We start from the raw sequence: 16391 nt of genomic DNA, 5'->3' as shown, positions 1-16391 counted from the left end.
AAGTGTAGGCACGCATACTGGACCACATAGATGGTGGCTGCCATATGGCCCAGGAGCTGAAGGCAAGTATGCACTGTCATATTGGGGCTGACAAGTAGGGTGGGGACAATGCTGAGTGCGCATCGAATCTTTGCCAAGGCAGGTATGCCCAGGCTGATATTAACTCGTCGCACCCCTATGAATTCCAAGTCTTGAACTGGATTGAGAGTCGACTTCTGCTAATTAACTTCGCCAAAGGATTAATGCCCACAAAACAGATATCAGACAAGATCACAAAGAGAAAACAGTTTCTTGCCATTTTAACCAGAAGGGACACTCTCTCAATGACTTGACCACCTGCATTCTGCTACAAAGACCTTTTACATCTGCACTTGAAAGGGAATCCTCTGAACTGTCATTCATGTTAAAATTCGACACTTGCCAACAAGGACTTAAACATTTGAACTATCTCACCCATTACCAAGACAGTTTCCCCAATTATCACCTCTAATACCATTAACTCACAAACATCCCACTCTCCCTACCTCTAATATCATCAATTCACAGACACTTACCTTCCTTCCTCCCCCCCCCCCCCCGCATCCTCCTCCTGTTCTGCAATGTGATTTGCCCTTTTCATATTTGTTCATTTTTTTAATTGTATCCTTTGGTATATATGATTGTGACTACTTTCTTCCACTATTTGATCTGAGGAAGTGGGTCTGGCCCACGAAAGCTCGTCATCTAATAAACCATCTTGTTAGTCTTTAAAGTGCTACATTGTCCTGCATTTATCATTACAGGTCTTGTTTTTTACGTGCACAAATCCATAATTCGAGAGAGTGTTTTAAAATGCTATATTTATGTATATAGCTCTGCTCAATTGCAGCTGCCACCTGCCTCAAAATATTTTTTGTATCTGACTTTCCCAAGCGGGTTGGATGTAGTTAGAAGAATATACACAACATACAAGGCCTCAACTCGATCAAAAGCCTCATGCTGCCCAGACCACAGTACCTGAGTCAGCTACAACTGATGCTTTCACGCAGAATTCAGACTCAAGAACTAGGTAACCAAAGATAGTGAACAGCAGGGCTTTCTTTTTTAAACAGACTATATTCAATGATAGTATCAAAGGCAAACAGTGGATTAAAAAACAAGAGGAACAATGTTAAAGAAACTTATACATGTAGACGAACAGAGTCGATTAGCCCTTTGAAGATCAGATAATCCCACTATACTTCATTTCATTGTGTGAAAGAAAATGTTGCTGTTATACTGTCAGGCTACATCTACACTGTAGCATTTTGTTGGCAGAGGAAATGCAAATGAAGCACTCATTAGCATTTCTCGCACTCTCATTTGCATAGTTTCTTCTGATCTGTTTTGCGGAAGAGGTTTTTTGAGGGAAAAGGGATCTTGTGCAAAAGGAATATTTTGTGCAAAATGGCCCTGTCTACACTTTTTTCCCCCCTGCAAAAACCTCTTCCCCAGAACATATTGGAAGAGACTATGCGAATGAGTGCGAGAAATGCTAATGAGCGCTTCATATGCATTTCCTCTGCCAACAAAATGCTACAGTGTAGATGTAGCCTCATGGTCTATCTAGAATTGAAGGGAGATAGCAGTCAGAACTAAGTGGCAGGTGAATAGAGCTATAGAACACAGGTTGTAAATAAAACCACTTTCTGCATTGTTGTTCTTTTCCTACCCTGACACTTCCTATGGACTCAGAGAAAAAAAATCCAGTGATGTCAGAGTTGGGAGCAGAAATCAGTTCATCTCCTGATACTTAACATACAAGTTGTTGGGATTTTGCATATCAAGCTAAAAACTGTAGACAGGTTAAAAAAATCAAATAAGGCCAGGCCATCATCAACATGGGTTAAAACACTTCACCTGATTGAGTCATAGTGAATGCAACTCCGATAGAACTGACCGCTTGTTTTCATTTCCTTTTAAACAGGATTCTGTGATCTTCTCCGGCTGATAACAATTCAGTCACTGAGAAATGCAAGGAGGAAAAATTCCCTGGCAGATTGCTCTTACTGTTCCCTTGCTCTGAACACATTCGCAATCAGACTCATGGGGGCAGTCTCCCTTCCAATAGTTACTAGCTATTTTACAGCAGAGATCTTCATCAGGCATGCTACAGGAAGGGACTCCTCTATTTGGCCTTTGCAAGGATAACAAAGGGAAAGTTTCTCCAAAAATGTGAAATGGTGATGGCAGTCAATAATGAATCTGAGCTGGAAAGTGAGAGAAGTTATAAAAATAAATATATAGAATTTGTACTACATGCAGGCTAAGCCCCAACAATAAAACCAGCCACCACCCACATCCATCACCACAGGATATAAAGGGAACAAAAAGCGGGACTCCAAGACCAAGAACAAAGCTTGTCCATGATTTGAGTCACCCAATCCCTCTTGAAGAAGAGCCTAGACTGACTGCCTACAATTAACCCATATCATAATGCAATGGTAGCATTTGCAAAAAAGGTGATCAGAACAAGGAGCAAATAAAGAGGAATAAAATCTCTAATTAGTTACTGTTATAGAACTTGATTTTACAACTCTGGACTGAGAGGTTTAGCTTCTTAAGTACGGAGTCCTGTGTTGCTCTACTGAGGCTTCCACTGAATACCACAACTCTGACTCTAGGCAAACAGCATGTTTCGCATTTGGCACAGGTACAATCTCTGCCTCTTGCTCTGTACGGTCTGTGTTAGCACCTAAGAAGCCCTGAGTAATGATGGATGGGGTGGACAACAGGGCCAGAGAAGTTCTTAGAAAGCTTTCCCTTTTCACAGCTCATGTTCACTGCTGATCCTGTGTCTGTTTCGGAGATGGCGCTGTTGTCACAACAACAGTGGAGACTGCTTTGGTAGAGCCCGACACTGTTCCCTGCTGGAGATGAGAGGCCGATACAGTTTGAATTCGCACCTGTGCAAAATGAAAGAGTATTTAATTCACACCAGAGCACAATATGAGGTCACATGAGCACACAGCATCAATCCCAATGGGCCAGGAGCACTAATTCAGGGCATACTTTTCAACTGTTTCAGTCACAGTCAAGATTAAGGTTAGCCCAAAAGTCATGACTGAAGTTTGGCTACAGCAGTGGGCACCAACCAGCAGATGGGGATCTATACAGTAGATCTTGGAGGCTCTGACAGGTGAACCTGACTGGTTTGGTCAAGAGGTTGTCAAGTGCCTGCACTTCAGTTGTCCCTCCCCCGACTGCTACACATCTCCCACCCTTTGCCTTGGAGCTGCCTCCCCTGACCTCCAGGAGCCTCCTGCTTTCTGTGCTGGGCAGGGGAGGGAAAAGAGGGGCAGAGGTGCCCCCTCTCCCACCCTGTATCCTATATCCACAGAGCAGTGTGTGTGGGGGGGTGGAGATGGAGGGAGCTGGCTGGCTGCTTTTGGGAGTGGTGCAGGGGCAGGGGTGTGTACCACCACCCAGGAACCACCTGAGGGAGGCACTGCCCAGTCAGAGCCCACATCCCAAAAACCCTACCCTAGTCATGAACCCCCCTCCAGCACCCCAAGCTTCTGCCCTAGCCCCAAGTACCCCTGCATCCAAACACCCTCTCAGAGCCTGCACCTAGAACCCCCTCCGGTACCCCAAATGCCTGCCCCAAGTTCAGCTCAAAGCCCTCTTGCACTCCAAATCACTTAATCCAAGACCAGAGCTTGCTCCCCCAACCCTCTTCCCCTGCCTGGTGAAAGGGAGGGAGGGAGGAAGGATGGAGAGAGCAAGGGTGGGGCCTTAGAGAAGGGGCGGGAAGGAAGTGGAGCAATAGTATTTGGGTCTGAGGTAGATCCTGGCTTGAACTTAAATTCAAAAAAAGTGATCTCATGCTTAAAAAGGCTGGAGACCACTGGGCTACAGAAAGTTCAATGCATCCAGTGATGGTGAAGTAGGGGGAAAGGGAAGAGAGAGAGATCCTGGTGAAAAAGGAACAACCACTAGTTCGAAAAAACCCCAAATCTCAGCTGCTTTCAGATTTTCCAAAGGAATTTTATCTGTTAGATGCTCTGGATTTCAACAGGCCTTGTGTCATAGGCTCTCAAAATATTCTGCAACCCCCAGTTACTATTCTTATATCAAATTTATGAACGGGAAACTGAGGCACATGGATATAATTTGTCTCAGGAGAGAGTTCAAGCAGCAGATCTCTGGCTGGAAGGTGCTAGAGACGTGCAAAGTATCTGTAAGCTTAAGATACAATTCTTTTAGCCCCAAGCAAAGCAGAGGGAGAAAAGCTGCCGGCTTGCCTGATAAATGTTTTTTCTTCATCCTTGATATTCAGCAGCTCATTTCATTAACATTTAAAACAAAGTAAATCCAGATGTTATATAAACCAGGCCTGCACAACACGGCCCGCGGGCCACATGTGGCCCACAGGCACTCACTGTGTAGCCCGTGACAACTACAGGCAGCACAGCCCCATCTGAGCTGCTGGCCGGGTGGAGGAGCGGAGCATCGCTGGGGAGGGGAAAGTGTGGCAATTCTCGCCGCCGGGCTGCCTGCGTGCAGCTCCGGCGTGAGGAGGTGGGGTGTGAGCCAGAAGGCAGGATGCCGGCAGACACCAGGATGCTGGTGTGACATGGCGTTGTGATGTCATGGCAGGTGAACGCCGGATTCAAAAAGGCTCCGGCAGCCCCACAAACTGGAAGGCAGAAGCCAGGTAGGGGAGGGGAAGGGACTTGTGCTGAGGGGAGGGGGGCAGGTCAGGAGAAAGGGGAAGGCACCAAGGAGCAGGGTGCAGGAGAGACAAATGCCCGGGGGCCAAGTGGAGACAATGAGGGAAAGGGCAAGGGGGAAGTGTCAGTGGGAGGGGGGACAGGGTGATGCTGGGAGAGGAGAGGGGAAGGGCATTGGGAGCCATATGTTGTGCAGGCCTGATTTAATTGAAAAATTCTTAATAAAGTATCACCCCTCCTCCCCCCAAAACCTACCCTTGCGGCCCGCAGCTGTTTTCTTTGGAGTAATATGGTCCTCGCCGTTTTCCGAGTTGTGCAGGCCTGATATAAACAGAAGGAAACGGCGAGGGGGGAGGGAGGAAAATGAACTAAATGTGCCTGGTGCAAACACCACGGACATACATTTGCAGAATGAGTACCAAATGTCCATGGACCCTAGTGTCTTCATGGGCAAAACCTGCATGAAAATGCTACTGCAGTGAAGAGTCTTAAAGCAAAGACCTAAAGTCTTGCCAAGTATCCTTACCTGCGTGGCCTGCCCTTGTTGCTGCAGCTGCTGTAACTGTTGTGCTGTCAGGAAGCTCACTGGCTTGTTTCCAGCAATAAGTTTTGTCCCAGCTGGCATTGTAGTCAGGATGATATTCCTCCCCAGTCCACTGATGCTGAAGGCAGAAACCAATTGAAATGTCAAAAGTTATGCAAAGGGGCTGAATCAACTGGACTCACTGATGCTCAACCCAGGACTCTCCACATATCCCTACACGCTGCCCCCGATGTAGCTGTGAGCAGGACATTGGGACCATCCTTGCTTTCAAGAGTTACTTATCACTACCAAGCTCTGGGAATTTTCATAAGTACCTGGAAATGGTAATATGGTTATGTTGTGCACCTGCACTTAACTAAATGCAGGAATTGCTGAGCTGGTATAAAAGCATGTGTCTGTATGCAGCTCTGGTCACTGACTCAACTACTCTTCAGCTGCTAAGAGATAAAAGCCACAAACCTCAGCAGTGGCATGAAGTTTTTCATTTGACTGTATTGACATAGGTTAAAACAAATCAGCTATGCTAACACCACTCTGCACGGCAAAAGGAACTTCATGTCTGTAACACTGGCAGGTCTGAGGCTCAGCCCTGCTTCTTGTCTGAGGGTTAGTCTAAACCAGACAGTGGGGAATGAAGCACTCTCCTAGCAATCAGCATGTGAAATTTCCTGCCCTGGTCATGCTGGCTATAGCTGCACAGATGCAGAGAGATTCAAAAAATGGGAATGGCCTCTTATTTGCATGCTGATGAGGTCTATGTTGATGCAGTTATAACTTGTGCTAGCTCTCTAACATTCTCTCCCATTACGAGCAGGGTTACATACTTCATCAGGGTGTTTTTCCTCTTTCATCTGCGCACAGCTGACAGCTAAATTAAGAATAGGGAACAAATTTTCCCCCAGGGCAAAGCCCTCAGAGGGGTCATCTAGAGATATCTTCCCCTAGAGCACTGAGCAAGAAACATTTACATCATGCAACATGGACATAGCCACTCAAATTCCCTGTGATTTTGATGTGCAGCGGTAGACTTCAGTTTTGTCCAAACTCTGTTCCTAGATCTCATGGACCTGATCGTGTGTGGGACTTAGGGAGATGCTGGTAAAAGGAAGTTACTCACTCTGTGCGGCAACGACTGTTCTTTGAGGTGTCCCCCCCCCATGGATGCTCCACATAAGGTGTAGATGTGTCAGGGAGAAGAGCTTTTTTCAACAGTTGTCTAGGAGCCTCACACTGCCTTCAGTCTGGCGCCTTGGACACATGACCCTCCCCTCCCTCCACTTAAGTTCCTCTTCTACATCAGAGTAACTAAGACTCCGAGGAGAGGGGAGAAAGGGAGGGTTGTGGAGCACCCACGGGGAGACACACCTCAAAGTACAATCATTTCTGCACCAAGTCAGTAACTTCCTTTTCTTCTTCGGGTGATGTCCCGGTGGGTGTTCCACATAAGGTGACTACAAAGCAGTAATGGATGATAGGAATCAGAATCACTGTTAGCAACTGCGGATAATATTGCAGTAGCCACTGCTGAGTCAGCTGTCAGTTGCAGCATTATGGCGTAGTGCCTAGTGAAGGTGTAATCTGATGACCAGGTGGCTGCTCAGTAAATGTCTTTAAGGGGGAGGGAGGAAAGCCATGGAAACTGAAGTGGCATGAGGGTAGAGGTTGTGGAGGCCCTTCAGAAATCTTCTTGTTATGGGGTGTACAAAGACAGACGAGCCATCTATTCATTCGTGAAGAGTTGATTTTGCTGCAATGTGTACCTTCATGGAGAAGACCGATAGCCCTCCAGTGTTAAGATGACACAGATAATTGAGGATCTGATGGAGCGGTACCCTGTGAGGGTCGGTGTGAGTCTGCTGACACCAGGCAGAAAATCGTTTCCATTTTTGCAGGTAGGCAGTCCTAGCTGATGGCCTACTTTGTTCTGAGCATAGGGACTCTGCCCTGTGGAACCAAACAGGAGCCACGCATGGAGGTGGATGGTTTGAAGTTGGGAGTGGAACAGTTTGCCCAATCCTGATATAGGATGTCATGACGAAATGGAAGACGATATGGCATGGCTATGGACATCATGTGTAGGCATGGGAACCAAGTCTATCTGACCCAGGATGGGGCTATCAGTATGACCAGCACTCTGTCCATTTGAATCTTATGTAGAATTCTGGGAATGAGTAGAATGGGTGGAAAGGTGCAATGCAGCAGCACATTCCAGCGGATAAGGAATGTATTGCCCTGAGATCCCATCTACTTTGGCTCGAACAGAATTGGAGACACTTAGTATTGTGGGGAGTCACAAAAAGGTCTATGGTTGGGATTCCCCAGTGACGAAAGATGGAGGTACCAGAGGATGTAGTTCCCACTCGTGATCGATAGCAAAATTGCAACTCAGAGCATCCGCCCGAAAGTTGTTCACCCCAGGTAAGTATGAGGGTTTGATGGTGATCCCATGGTGGATGCACCTGTTCCAGAGGAGGATCATCTTGGCACAGAGTGATGGGGAACGAGCTCCTCCCTGCCTGTTTATATAAAACATGGAGTCATTATCGGTAAGTATATGAACGATGTGGTTGGCAATGATGTTAAGAAAGTGCTGCACTCAGTCGTCTCAGCCCTGAGCTCAAACAGGTTGATGTGTAGCGAGGACTCATGTTGCGACCATATGCCCTGGACTGCATGTTGATGCAGGTGTGCTCCCCAGCTAATGAGAGAGGCATCAGTGGTTCAGACCAATGGAAAGGAAGCCCTACTAGGAGGTTGTTGGGTCCTGTCCACCATGTAAGTGAGTCTAGTACCTTCTTTGGGACTGTGACTTACTTGTGCAAGGGATGACAAGCGGGCTTGTAAACTGACACTAGCCAGTATTGTAGGGCTGTGAAATGGAAGCGTGCATACTGCACATCGTAAGCAGTGGCAGCCGTATACCCATTACCTGGAGACAGGTAAGTACTGTAGCAGTAGGAGTTGTGGTCAATATGTTGATAAGATCGCATAGGGCTGTGAATTGGTGAAGTGGGAGTCAACTGGCAGACAACGAATCAAGACAGGCCCCAATGAACTCTATGCCCTGTGCAGGCTGAAGGGTTGACTCCTGTTCATTTATTAGGAGGCCCAGATGATTGAAGAGCCGCCTGGTTTTGGTGACCATAGTGGTAGTCACCACCTGAGATTGGCCTTTTATAAGGCAGTTGTCTAAGCATAGAAAGATCATGATGCCTTGCTGTCAGAGATAGGCTGTGACTACAGCCAGGACCTTTGAGAAAACCCTGGGGGAGGAAGACAGCCTGAATGGCACGACTCTGTACTGGTAGTGGTTATCACCCATAGTAAATCGAAGGTATCGTCTGTGTGATGGGTGTATGGCAATGTGGAAATATGCTTCCTGAAGGTCGAGGACTGCAAACCAGTCTGCTTCATCCAGAGCCAGTATAATCGAGGCCAGTGTTACCATCCTGAATTGTTGCTTCTGCAGGAATTTGTTTAGCTTATTAGATCTCTATCTAATATGGGTCTCCAACCCCTGTGCACTTCTGTGTTAGAAAATACTTGGAATAGAAACTTCTCCCCCGAAAGATGTCCAGGACCTTCTCTATCGCTCCCAAGTGTGGGAGGTGGCTGATTGCTTCTCTGAGAAGAGTCTCATGAGAGGGGTCCCTGAAGGACGGGGAAGGGGGGACGGGTAGGGGGAAGTGACGTGAAAGAATGACGTATCCTTTGCAGATGATTTCTAAGACCCACTGATCTGATGTTATAATGTTCCATTGATGGTAAAAGGAACTAAGTAAAGAGATGGTACTGGCTCTCTGGCAAAGGATGAACTGGGAGGTGGGGCAGGCCCTCAACCAAATCTTCAAATTTGCTGCTTTTCTGCCTGAGTATCGGAGGAGACCGGAGGACTTGAGGTAGGCGCTTCCTCTGGGGTCGTTGTCTACGACTGTAGTTATATGGCTTTTGTGGAGCGCAGTCATAGTAGCAGCCTCTGTTTTTGTTGTATTATGCTTTCAGCAGCATGGAGGGGTATATATGAGGTTTTGTTTTTTTTTGAGTATACGAAGGGTAGTGCAGGAGTCCCTGCTGCGATGCAGGACTTCATCAGTACTAGTTGAAAAAGCTTGCACTTACCAAATGGAAGGTCCTCTATCTTTGACTGGAGTTCTTTGGGTACACTGGCTGATAGAAGCCATGAAGCCCTTCTCATCACCACTGCTGTGGCTGTTGCCCTGGCTGCTGTGTCAGCTACACCTATTGAGGAAAGAAGGGCTGTACGAGCAACAATGTACCCTTCATGGATGACTGACTTGAGTATGGGACTTCTGGAATCTGGTAGATGTTCCATGAGCTCAGCCAGTTTGGAATAGTTCTCAAAGTCATGATTTACTAGCAATGCTGCGTAGTTAGCAATTCTTAGCTGTAGTGTGGCTGAAGAGTACACACCTTTCTTCTGAATAGGTTTCATTTTTGTGTTCCCTGTTGGATGCTGATCTGGCCTGAGGGGCCTTTGCACATTGATTGGCAGTGTCCATGATGACAGAGTTTGGTTGCGGATGTGAAAAAAGGAAGTCTAAGTCTTTTGGTGGCATGAAGTACTTCCTGTTGGCCTTTTTACACGGTTGAACTGAGGCAGGGGTTTGCCAAACTTAATTGGAAATCTCCATGATAGACTCATCGATGGGCAGTGTGATTCTTCCCTGCAAAGAAGAGTGGTGTTTTCTAGGAGTTGATGTTATTTCTCCTTGACTTTGTGCAGATGGATATCTTGGCCCTCTTAAACAGGTCTTGGATTTGTTTTAGATTGTCTGTCGGGTGAGTATCATCTGGTATTATAGCTTTGTCAGGATATGATGAAGAGTTATCAGAAGGGAATTCTGTGTGGTCCTGTAACTCAGTGAGTTCATCTGGGAACTGACCCTCCTCTAATTCTGAGTCCACAGTGGTTGGCACAGTGCGAGAGAGCGAGGGTGGAGGAAGTCTCCTTACCGGGATAGATGGTGCAGTAGAAAGTCTTCTCCATGGACCACAGTGGTCTCATGGTGACCAGTAGGGAGGATAGCAGGGTGGTGAGTATGGCCACTCCAAGTACCAAGGAAGGTATTGTGGTTTCTCGTGGTAATAGTAACAGTAAAGATGGTAGTGGGGGACGAGTACTGTGATAAAAAACATACTGCACTGATCGTCTTGGCCAAAGGAAGCACGCTCAGAATACAGGAGACCTCGCATAGCATGGGGAAACACATGGTGAGAAAGGCAGCAGGGAAGCCTCTCTGCAGGGAGGAGGTGAAACACCCTGCCTGCTGCTTGTGTCTACCTGGCTGTAATGTACCTGTGCTGGAGCCTCCATGAGGGGTGGCATTGAGCCAGGAGCTCGCATTTGGCAACAGTCCCTCATGCGAGGACTGCTTGTTCAACGGAGGCACATCTCAGTACTGCGTCTCTCAGTAACACCAGCACCAGAGTGCAGGCATGCTGGCAAGAGCTCTCCTGTGCTGATGCAGCTCTTTTCAGTGCTGGGCTGCGCCTGGTGAGGTGACTGCGGTGCTGGTTCAAGCCCTGGATTCCCCAGTGCCAGGGGTTTTCATCTTGCTCCCTCCAACCACTCTAGGGGATGGAGTTGGGGGCAGGGATTTAGAGGGAGACAGCCCCTTCTTAGCCCACTTGTGAGGCAACAGTGAAGTGGCAGTCTTTCTGGGAGCCTGCCCCAATGGCAGACAGGCTTTAGAGTCCTCAGGCTGAATTGCTATCTCAAATAAAATTATTCGGAGTTGGAGCTCCCTAGCCTTCCAGCTCTTGAGGTGAGACCGAGGCACAGTTCTCATTTCTGGGGTACATGAACTTCCCCCATGCAGTATATACAATCCACATGTTTGTCTGAGACCAGCATTGCACTAAACATTAAAAAGGCCGTAGAGCAGTTTTTAAACTAAGAGACGGGGAAAAGCCAATTGGTGCAGAGATGCACGTAAATCGGAGGGAGACTTCTCTTAGAGGAGAATCCATTGATAGAGATTCTCTAAGCTGTAGTCAGAAAGAGAGGAGGGGAGAGGACAAACGATGGGCCAGAACAAGAAGCAATGGGCTTAAACTGCAGCAAGGGAGGTTTAGGTTGGACATTAGGAAAAAGTTCCTAAATGTCAGAGTGGTTAAGCACTGGAATAAATTGCCCAGGGAGGTTGTGGAATCCCCATCTCTGGAGATATTTAAGAATAGGTTAGATAAATGTCTATCAGGGATGGTCTAGACAGTGCTTGGTCCTGCCATGAGGGCAGGGGACTGGACTCGATGACCTCTCGAGGTCCCTTCCAGTCCTAGTGTTCTATGGGCCAGAGCAGACAAACAACCGCATATAAAGGAATCCAATGCATCAGGGAAGGGCAGACAAACAATGGCAATTTTTAAAGTGCTTCTACGCAAATGCTAGGAGTCTGACTAATAAGATGGGTGAACTAGAGTACCTCGTAGAGGAGGAGACTGACATAATAGGCATCACTGAAACCTGGTGGAATGAGGAAAATCTGTGGGACACAATCATACCGGGATATAAAATATATAGAAAGGATAGAGCAGGCCGGGTGGGTGGCGGAGTGGCACTGTATGTGAAAGATAATGTAGAATCAAATGAAATAAAAATATTAAATGAATCAACATGTTCAATAGAATCGCTATGGATAGTAATTCCATGCTCCAATAATAAGAAATTAGCAGTAGGGATATACTACCGACCACCTGACCAGGACAGCGATACTGACATTGAAATGCTGAGGGAGATTAGAGAGGCTACCAAAATAAAGAACTCTATAATAATGGGGGATTTTAATTATCCCCATATTGACTGGATACATGTCACCTCCGGAAGACAAGCAGAGATAAAATTTCTCAATGGCTTAAATGACTGCTTCTTGGAGCAGCTGGTACAGGAACCCACAAGGGGAGAGGTAATTCTCGATTTAGTCCCGAGTGGAACGCAGGATCAGGTCCAGGAGATAACCGTTACAGGACCGCTTGGGAATAGTGACCATAATAACAACATTTAACATTCCTGTGGTGGGAAGAACACCTCAGCAGTCCAGCACTCTGGCATTTAAATTCAAAAAGGGGAATTACACAAAAATCAGGAGGTTAGTTAAACAGAAATTAAAAGGCACAATGACTAGAGCTAAATCCCTGCAAGCTGCAACGAAACTTTTGAGAGACACCATAATAGTGGCCCAACTTAAATGTATACCCAAAATTATAAAACATAGCAAGAGACCTAAAAAAGAGTCACCATGGCTTAACCACCATGTAAAAGAAGCAGTGAGGGACAAAAAGGTATCTTCTAAGAAGTGGAAGTCCAATCCTAGTGAGATAAATAGAAAGGAACATAAACACTGTTAAATCAAGTGTAAAAATGTAGTAAGAAAAGCAAAAAAAGTTTGAGGAAAAGCTAGCCAAAAACTCAAAAAGAAACAACAAAATGTTTTTTAAGTACATTAGAAGCAGGAAGCCTGCTAAAAAAACCTGCGGGTCCCCTGGACAATCGATATATAAAAAGAGCAATCAAGGACGACAAAGCCATTGCGGATAAATTAAATGATTTCTTTGTTTCAGTCTTCATGGCTGAGGATGTTAGGGAGATTTCCATATCTGCACTGTCCTTTGTGGGTGATGAATCTGAGGAACTGTCCCGGATTGAAGTGTCATTAGAGGAGGTTTTGGAACAAATAGAAAAACTTAATGTTAACAAATCTCCGGGACCAGATGGCATTCATCCAAGGGTAACCTATCTTTTAAATCGGCTACCGTACCTAATGACTGGAAGGTAGCCAACATGACACCAATATATAAAGAGCTCTAGAGGTGATACTGGCAATTACAGACCGGTAAGTCTAACTTCAGTACCGGGCAAATTAGTCGAAACAATAGTAAGAATAAAATTGTGAGGCATGTGGAAGAACATAATTAATGGACAAAAGTCAGCATGGTTTCCTGTAAAGGGAAAATATGTCTTACTAATCTATTAGAGTTCTTTGAAGGGGTTAAACATGTGGACAAGAGGGATCCAGTAGATACAGTATGCTTAGATTTTCAGAAAGCCTTTGACAAGGTCCCTCACCAAAGGCTCTTGTGTAAATTACATGGCCATGGGATAAGAGGGAAGGTCCTTTCTTGGATTGAGAACTGGTTAAAAGACAGGAAACAAAGGACAGGAGTAAATGGTAAATTTTCAGAATGGAGAGGGGTAACTAGTGGTGTCCTCCAAGGGTCAATCCTGGGACCAATCCTTTTCAACTTATTCATAAATGATCTGGAGAAAGGGGTAAGCAGTGAGGTGGTAAAGTTTGCGGATGATACCAAACTGTTTAGGATAGTCAAGACAGAAGCAGACTGTGAACGACTTCTAAAAGATCTCACCAAACTGAGTGATTGGGCAACAAAACGGCAAAAGAAATTTAATGTGGATAAGTGAAAAGTAATGCACATCGGGAAAAGTAACCCCAACTATATGTACAGTATGATGGGGGCTAATTTGGCTATGACAAATCAGGAAAGATCTTGGAGTTATCGTAGATAGTTCTCTGAAAACTTCCACACAGTGTGCAGCGGCGGTCAAAAAGGCAAATAGGATGCTAGGAATTATTAAGAAAGGGATAGAAAATAAGACCCAGAATATCTTACTGCCCCTCTATAAAACTATGGTATGCCCACATCTGGAATACTGTGTACAGATGTGGTCTCCTCACCTCAAAAAAGATATTTTGGCCTTGGAAAGGGTTCAGAAAAGGGCAACTAAAATGATTAGGGGTTTAGAACGGGTCCCATATGAAGAGAGGTTAAAGCGACTGGGACTTTTCAGTTTAGAAAAGAGGAGACTGAGGGGGGATATGATAGAGATATATAAAATCATGAGTGGTGTGGAGAGGGCAGATAAAGAAAAGTTATTTATTAGTTCCTATAATAGAAGAACTAGAGGACACCAAATGAAATTAATGGGTAGTGGATTTAAAACTAATAAAAGAAAGTTCTTCTTCACACAGCGTGTAGTCAACCTGTGGAACACCTTGCCAGAGGAGGCTGTGAAGGCTAGGACTATAATAGAGTTTAAAGAGAAGCTAGATAATTTCATTAAGGTTAGGTCCATAAAAGGCTATTAGCCAGGGGATAGAAATGGTGTCCCTGGCCTCTGTTAGTCAGAGGCTGGAGAAGGATGGCAGGAGACAAATCGCTTGATCATTGTCTTCGGTCCACCCTCTCTGAAGCACCTGGTGCTGGCCACTGTCGGCAGACAGGCTACTGGGCTAGATGGACCTTTGGTCTGACCCAGTACAGCCGTTCTTATGTTATGTTCTTATGGGCTCTCGACATGATTGACGTTTTTTAAAGCTAGAGGAACACAGCATTGCGCCGCCTACGTGGGTTGAAGGGGTGAGAGAGTCACTGCGTATGTTTCACTGTTTGTTTCACGTCTCTTCTTCAAATGTTGCCTACCTGCTTTTATTTGTTTATTATTTTCATTATTTATTTTTTGAGGGAGGGAGGGAGGCAGGGTGTCTGGCTGACTGAGGAGCAGGCACCGGCACAAGCGGCAGCTCCGTGAGGCAATGACAGGGAAAAAAAATTATATATTTTTAAAAGGAATGAGGCAGCAGTGGTCAAAGAAGAGCAAAAACTGACAGGAAAAAGGAAAGCTGACAGATTTTTCTCCCTGAGGAGAATTGTTGAGGAGAATGAAGAGATCTGTCCATGACCAAGGACAGCAGAAGAGGAACTGAAGAAGGGGTGAGGGGGGCCAGTCCATGTGTGTGAGGTGCCATACTAAACGCAGCACGAGGTTTGCCATGCGCATGTGCATCCTGCTGACAGCTGCTAAAAAAAGCTCCGCTCCGTGGCTCTGCAACGTCCCTACACTTTACGTGGAGCACTCATGGGGACATCACTCGAACAACTGGAAGTTTGCACATTACTCACTTGGCCCCGAGGTTGCCCTTGATGATGGGGGCTGTCACGACGTTCTTGCCTTTCACTGGCTGGCTGATCACTGACAGAGGCACCGTGATTCGAGCTGGCAATTTACCCTAGGGAAATGGAAGAATATTAGACAATTCTGGGAGTAATGGGGAATTCAGTGAAGAGCCTACCTGAAAACATACAGATGCCACTTGAAGTCCTGATGTAAAAATTTACAATTCTCAGTTTTTCTGATGAAATCTAACTTCTAACCACCTCACCCTACTGCTTGATCAACCCTACGTCTTCACAATGGCTTTGCTTTAGGTGCACGGCTTTGGGCATTAAACACAAAAGTGCTGATGTTAACTTACTGAATCCCTGGCTCAATGCAGGCAGCACCAAATGAAATTCTAAAGCTGACACCATTCTAGGTGGTTAATGCTCTGGAGAATACTATTACATACAAAAGAGGCTCGTAGAGCTGAGCAACAAGATACAGGAATTTATGCCACTATAGGTTGAACCTCCCTGATCTGGCAACATACGTGGTTCAGCAGGATCATGGATGTTGCTGGACCAGAGAGGCCTTGGATCAGAGAACCCTGGCAGGGAGCAGTTGGCCACACAGACCTGTTTAATATAGACATGGTCTCCGTAGTAATGACATTAAGGACTAGTTGACTATCTGATAAACAAATGCTTATTGGAGAGTTGAGTTGACTAGATGATTCTCCTCCCTCCTCCCCCGCCACTAACAGATAGAAGCAGCAAAAATGGGGGGAGGAGGGGAGAAGAGAGAGAAGGGGTACTTCAAAGCTCCATGCAGCACTGCTGCTTTGAAATGCTGTGGCTGCGTTCCAAATGGGCAGTGCTGCACAGAGCTGATCCTGGGCTCCATGTGGCACTACCCCTTTGAAATGCCACGGTGGCATTTCAAAACAGCAGCACTGCACAGAGTCTGGGATCAGGTACAGTGTTGTCCCTTTGAAATGCTGCTGCAGCATTTCAAAACGTCAGCGCTGCGCGGAGCCCAGGGTCACTCCCCAGCTGACACTGGGTTCCATGCAGCAGCATTTCAAAGTGCACAGAGCCCAGGGTCAGCTAGGGAGTGACCCCGGGCTTCATGGGGACTCTTGTTCATTTCAAAGCTGGCATAATGGCTCTTGTACATTTCAAAGGAGGAATGCAAAAGTGCCTATTGACTACTAAATTATTTGTTATTTAACATTCTTACT

The 16391-nt window shown here is 46.1% G+C and overlaps 1 protein-coding gene across 7 annotated transcripts in view; it reads right to left on the bottom strand.

Moving 5' to 3' along the window:
* Positions 1-1075: 1075 nt before the first annotated feature.
* Positions 1076-16391, bottom strand: part of LOC102451734 (nuclear factor related to kappa-B-binding protein) — a 57670-nt gene continuing 42354 nt past the window's right edge. For all 7 annotated transcript variants that reach the window (XM_075916523.1, XM_075916522.1, XM_075916519.1 and 4 more), the window contains 3 exons: positions 15175-15281; positions 5218-5353; positions 1076-2924 (listed from right to left, as the gene is read on the bottom strand). In XM_075916523.1, coding sequence (XP_075772638.1) covers positions 2799-2924; positions 5218-5353; positions 15175-15281 — 369 coding nt within the window. In that variant the 3' untranslated portion in view covers positions 1076-2798. The remainder of the gene's footprint in view (positions 2925-5217; positions 5354-15174; positions 15282-16391) is intronic.

The sequence above is a fragment of the Pelodiscus sinensis genome, unplaced genomic scaffold (assembly GCF_049634645.1).
Source record: "Pelodiscus sinensis isolate JC-2024 unplaced genomic scaffold, ASM4963464v1 ctg35, whole genome shotgun sequence".
In the NCBI taxonomy this organism is placed as follows: Eukaryota; Metazoa; Chordata; order Testudines; family Trionychidae; genus Pelodiscus; species Pelodiscus sinensis.
This window is presented reverse-complemented; position numbering and strand designations above follow the sequence as displayed.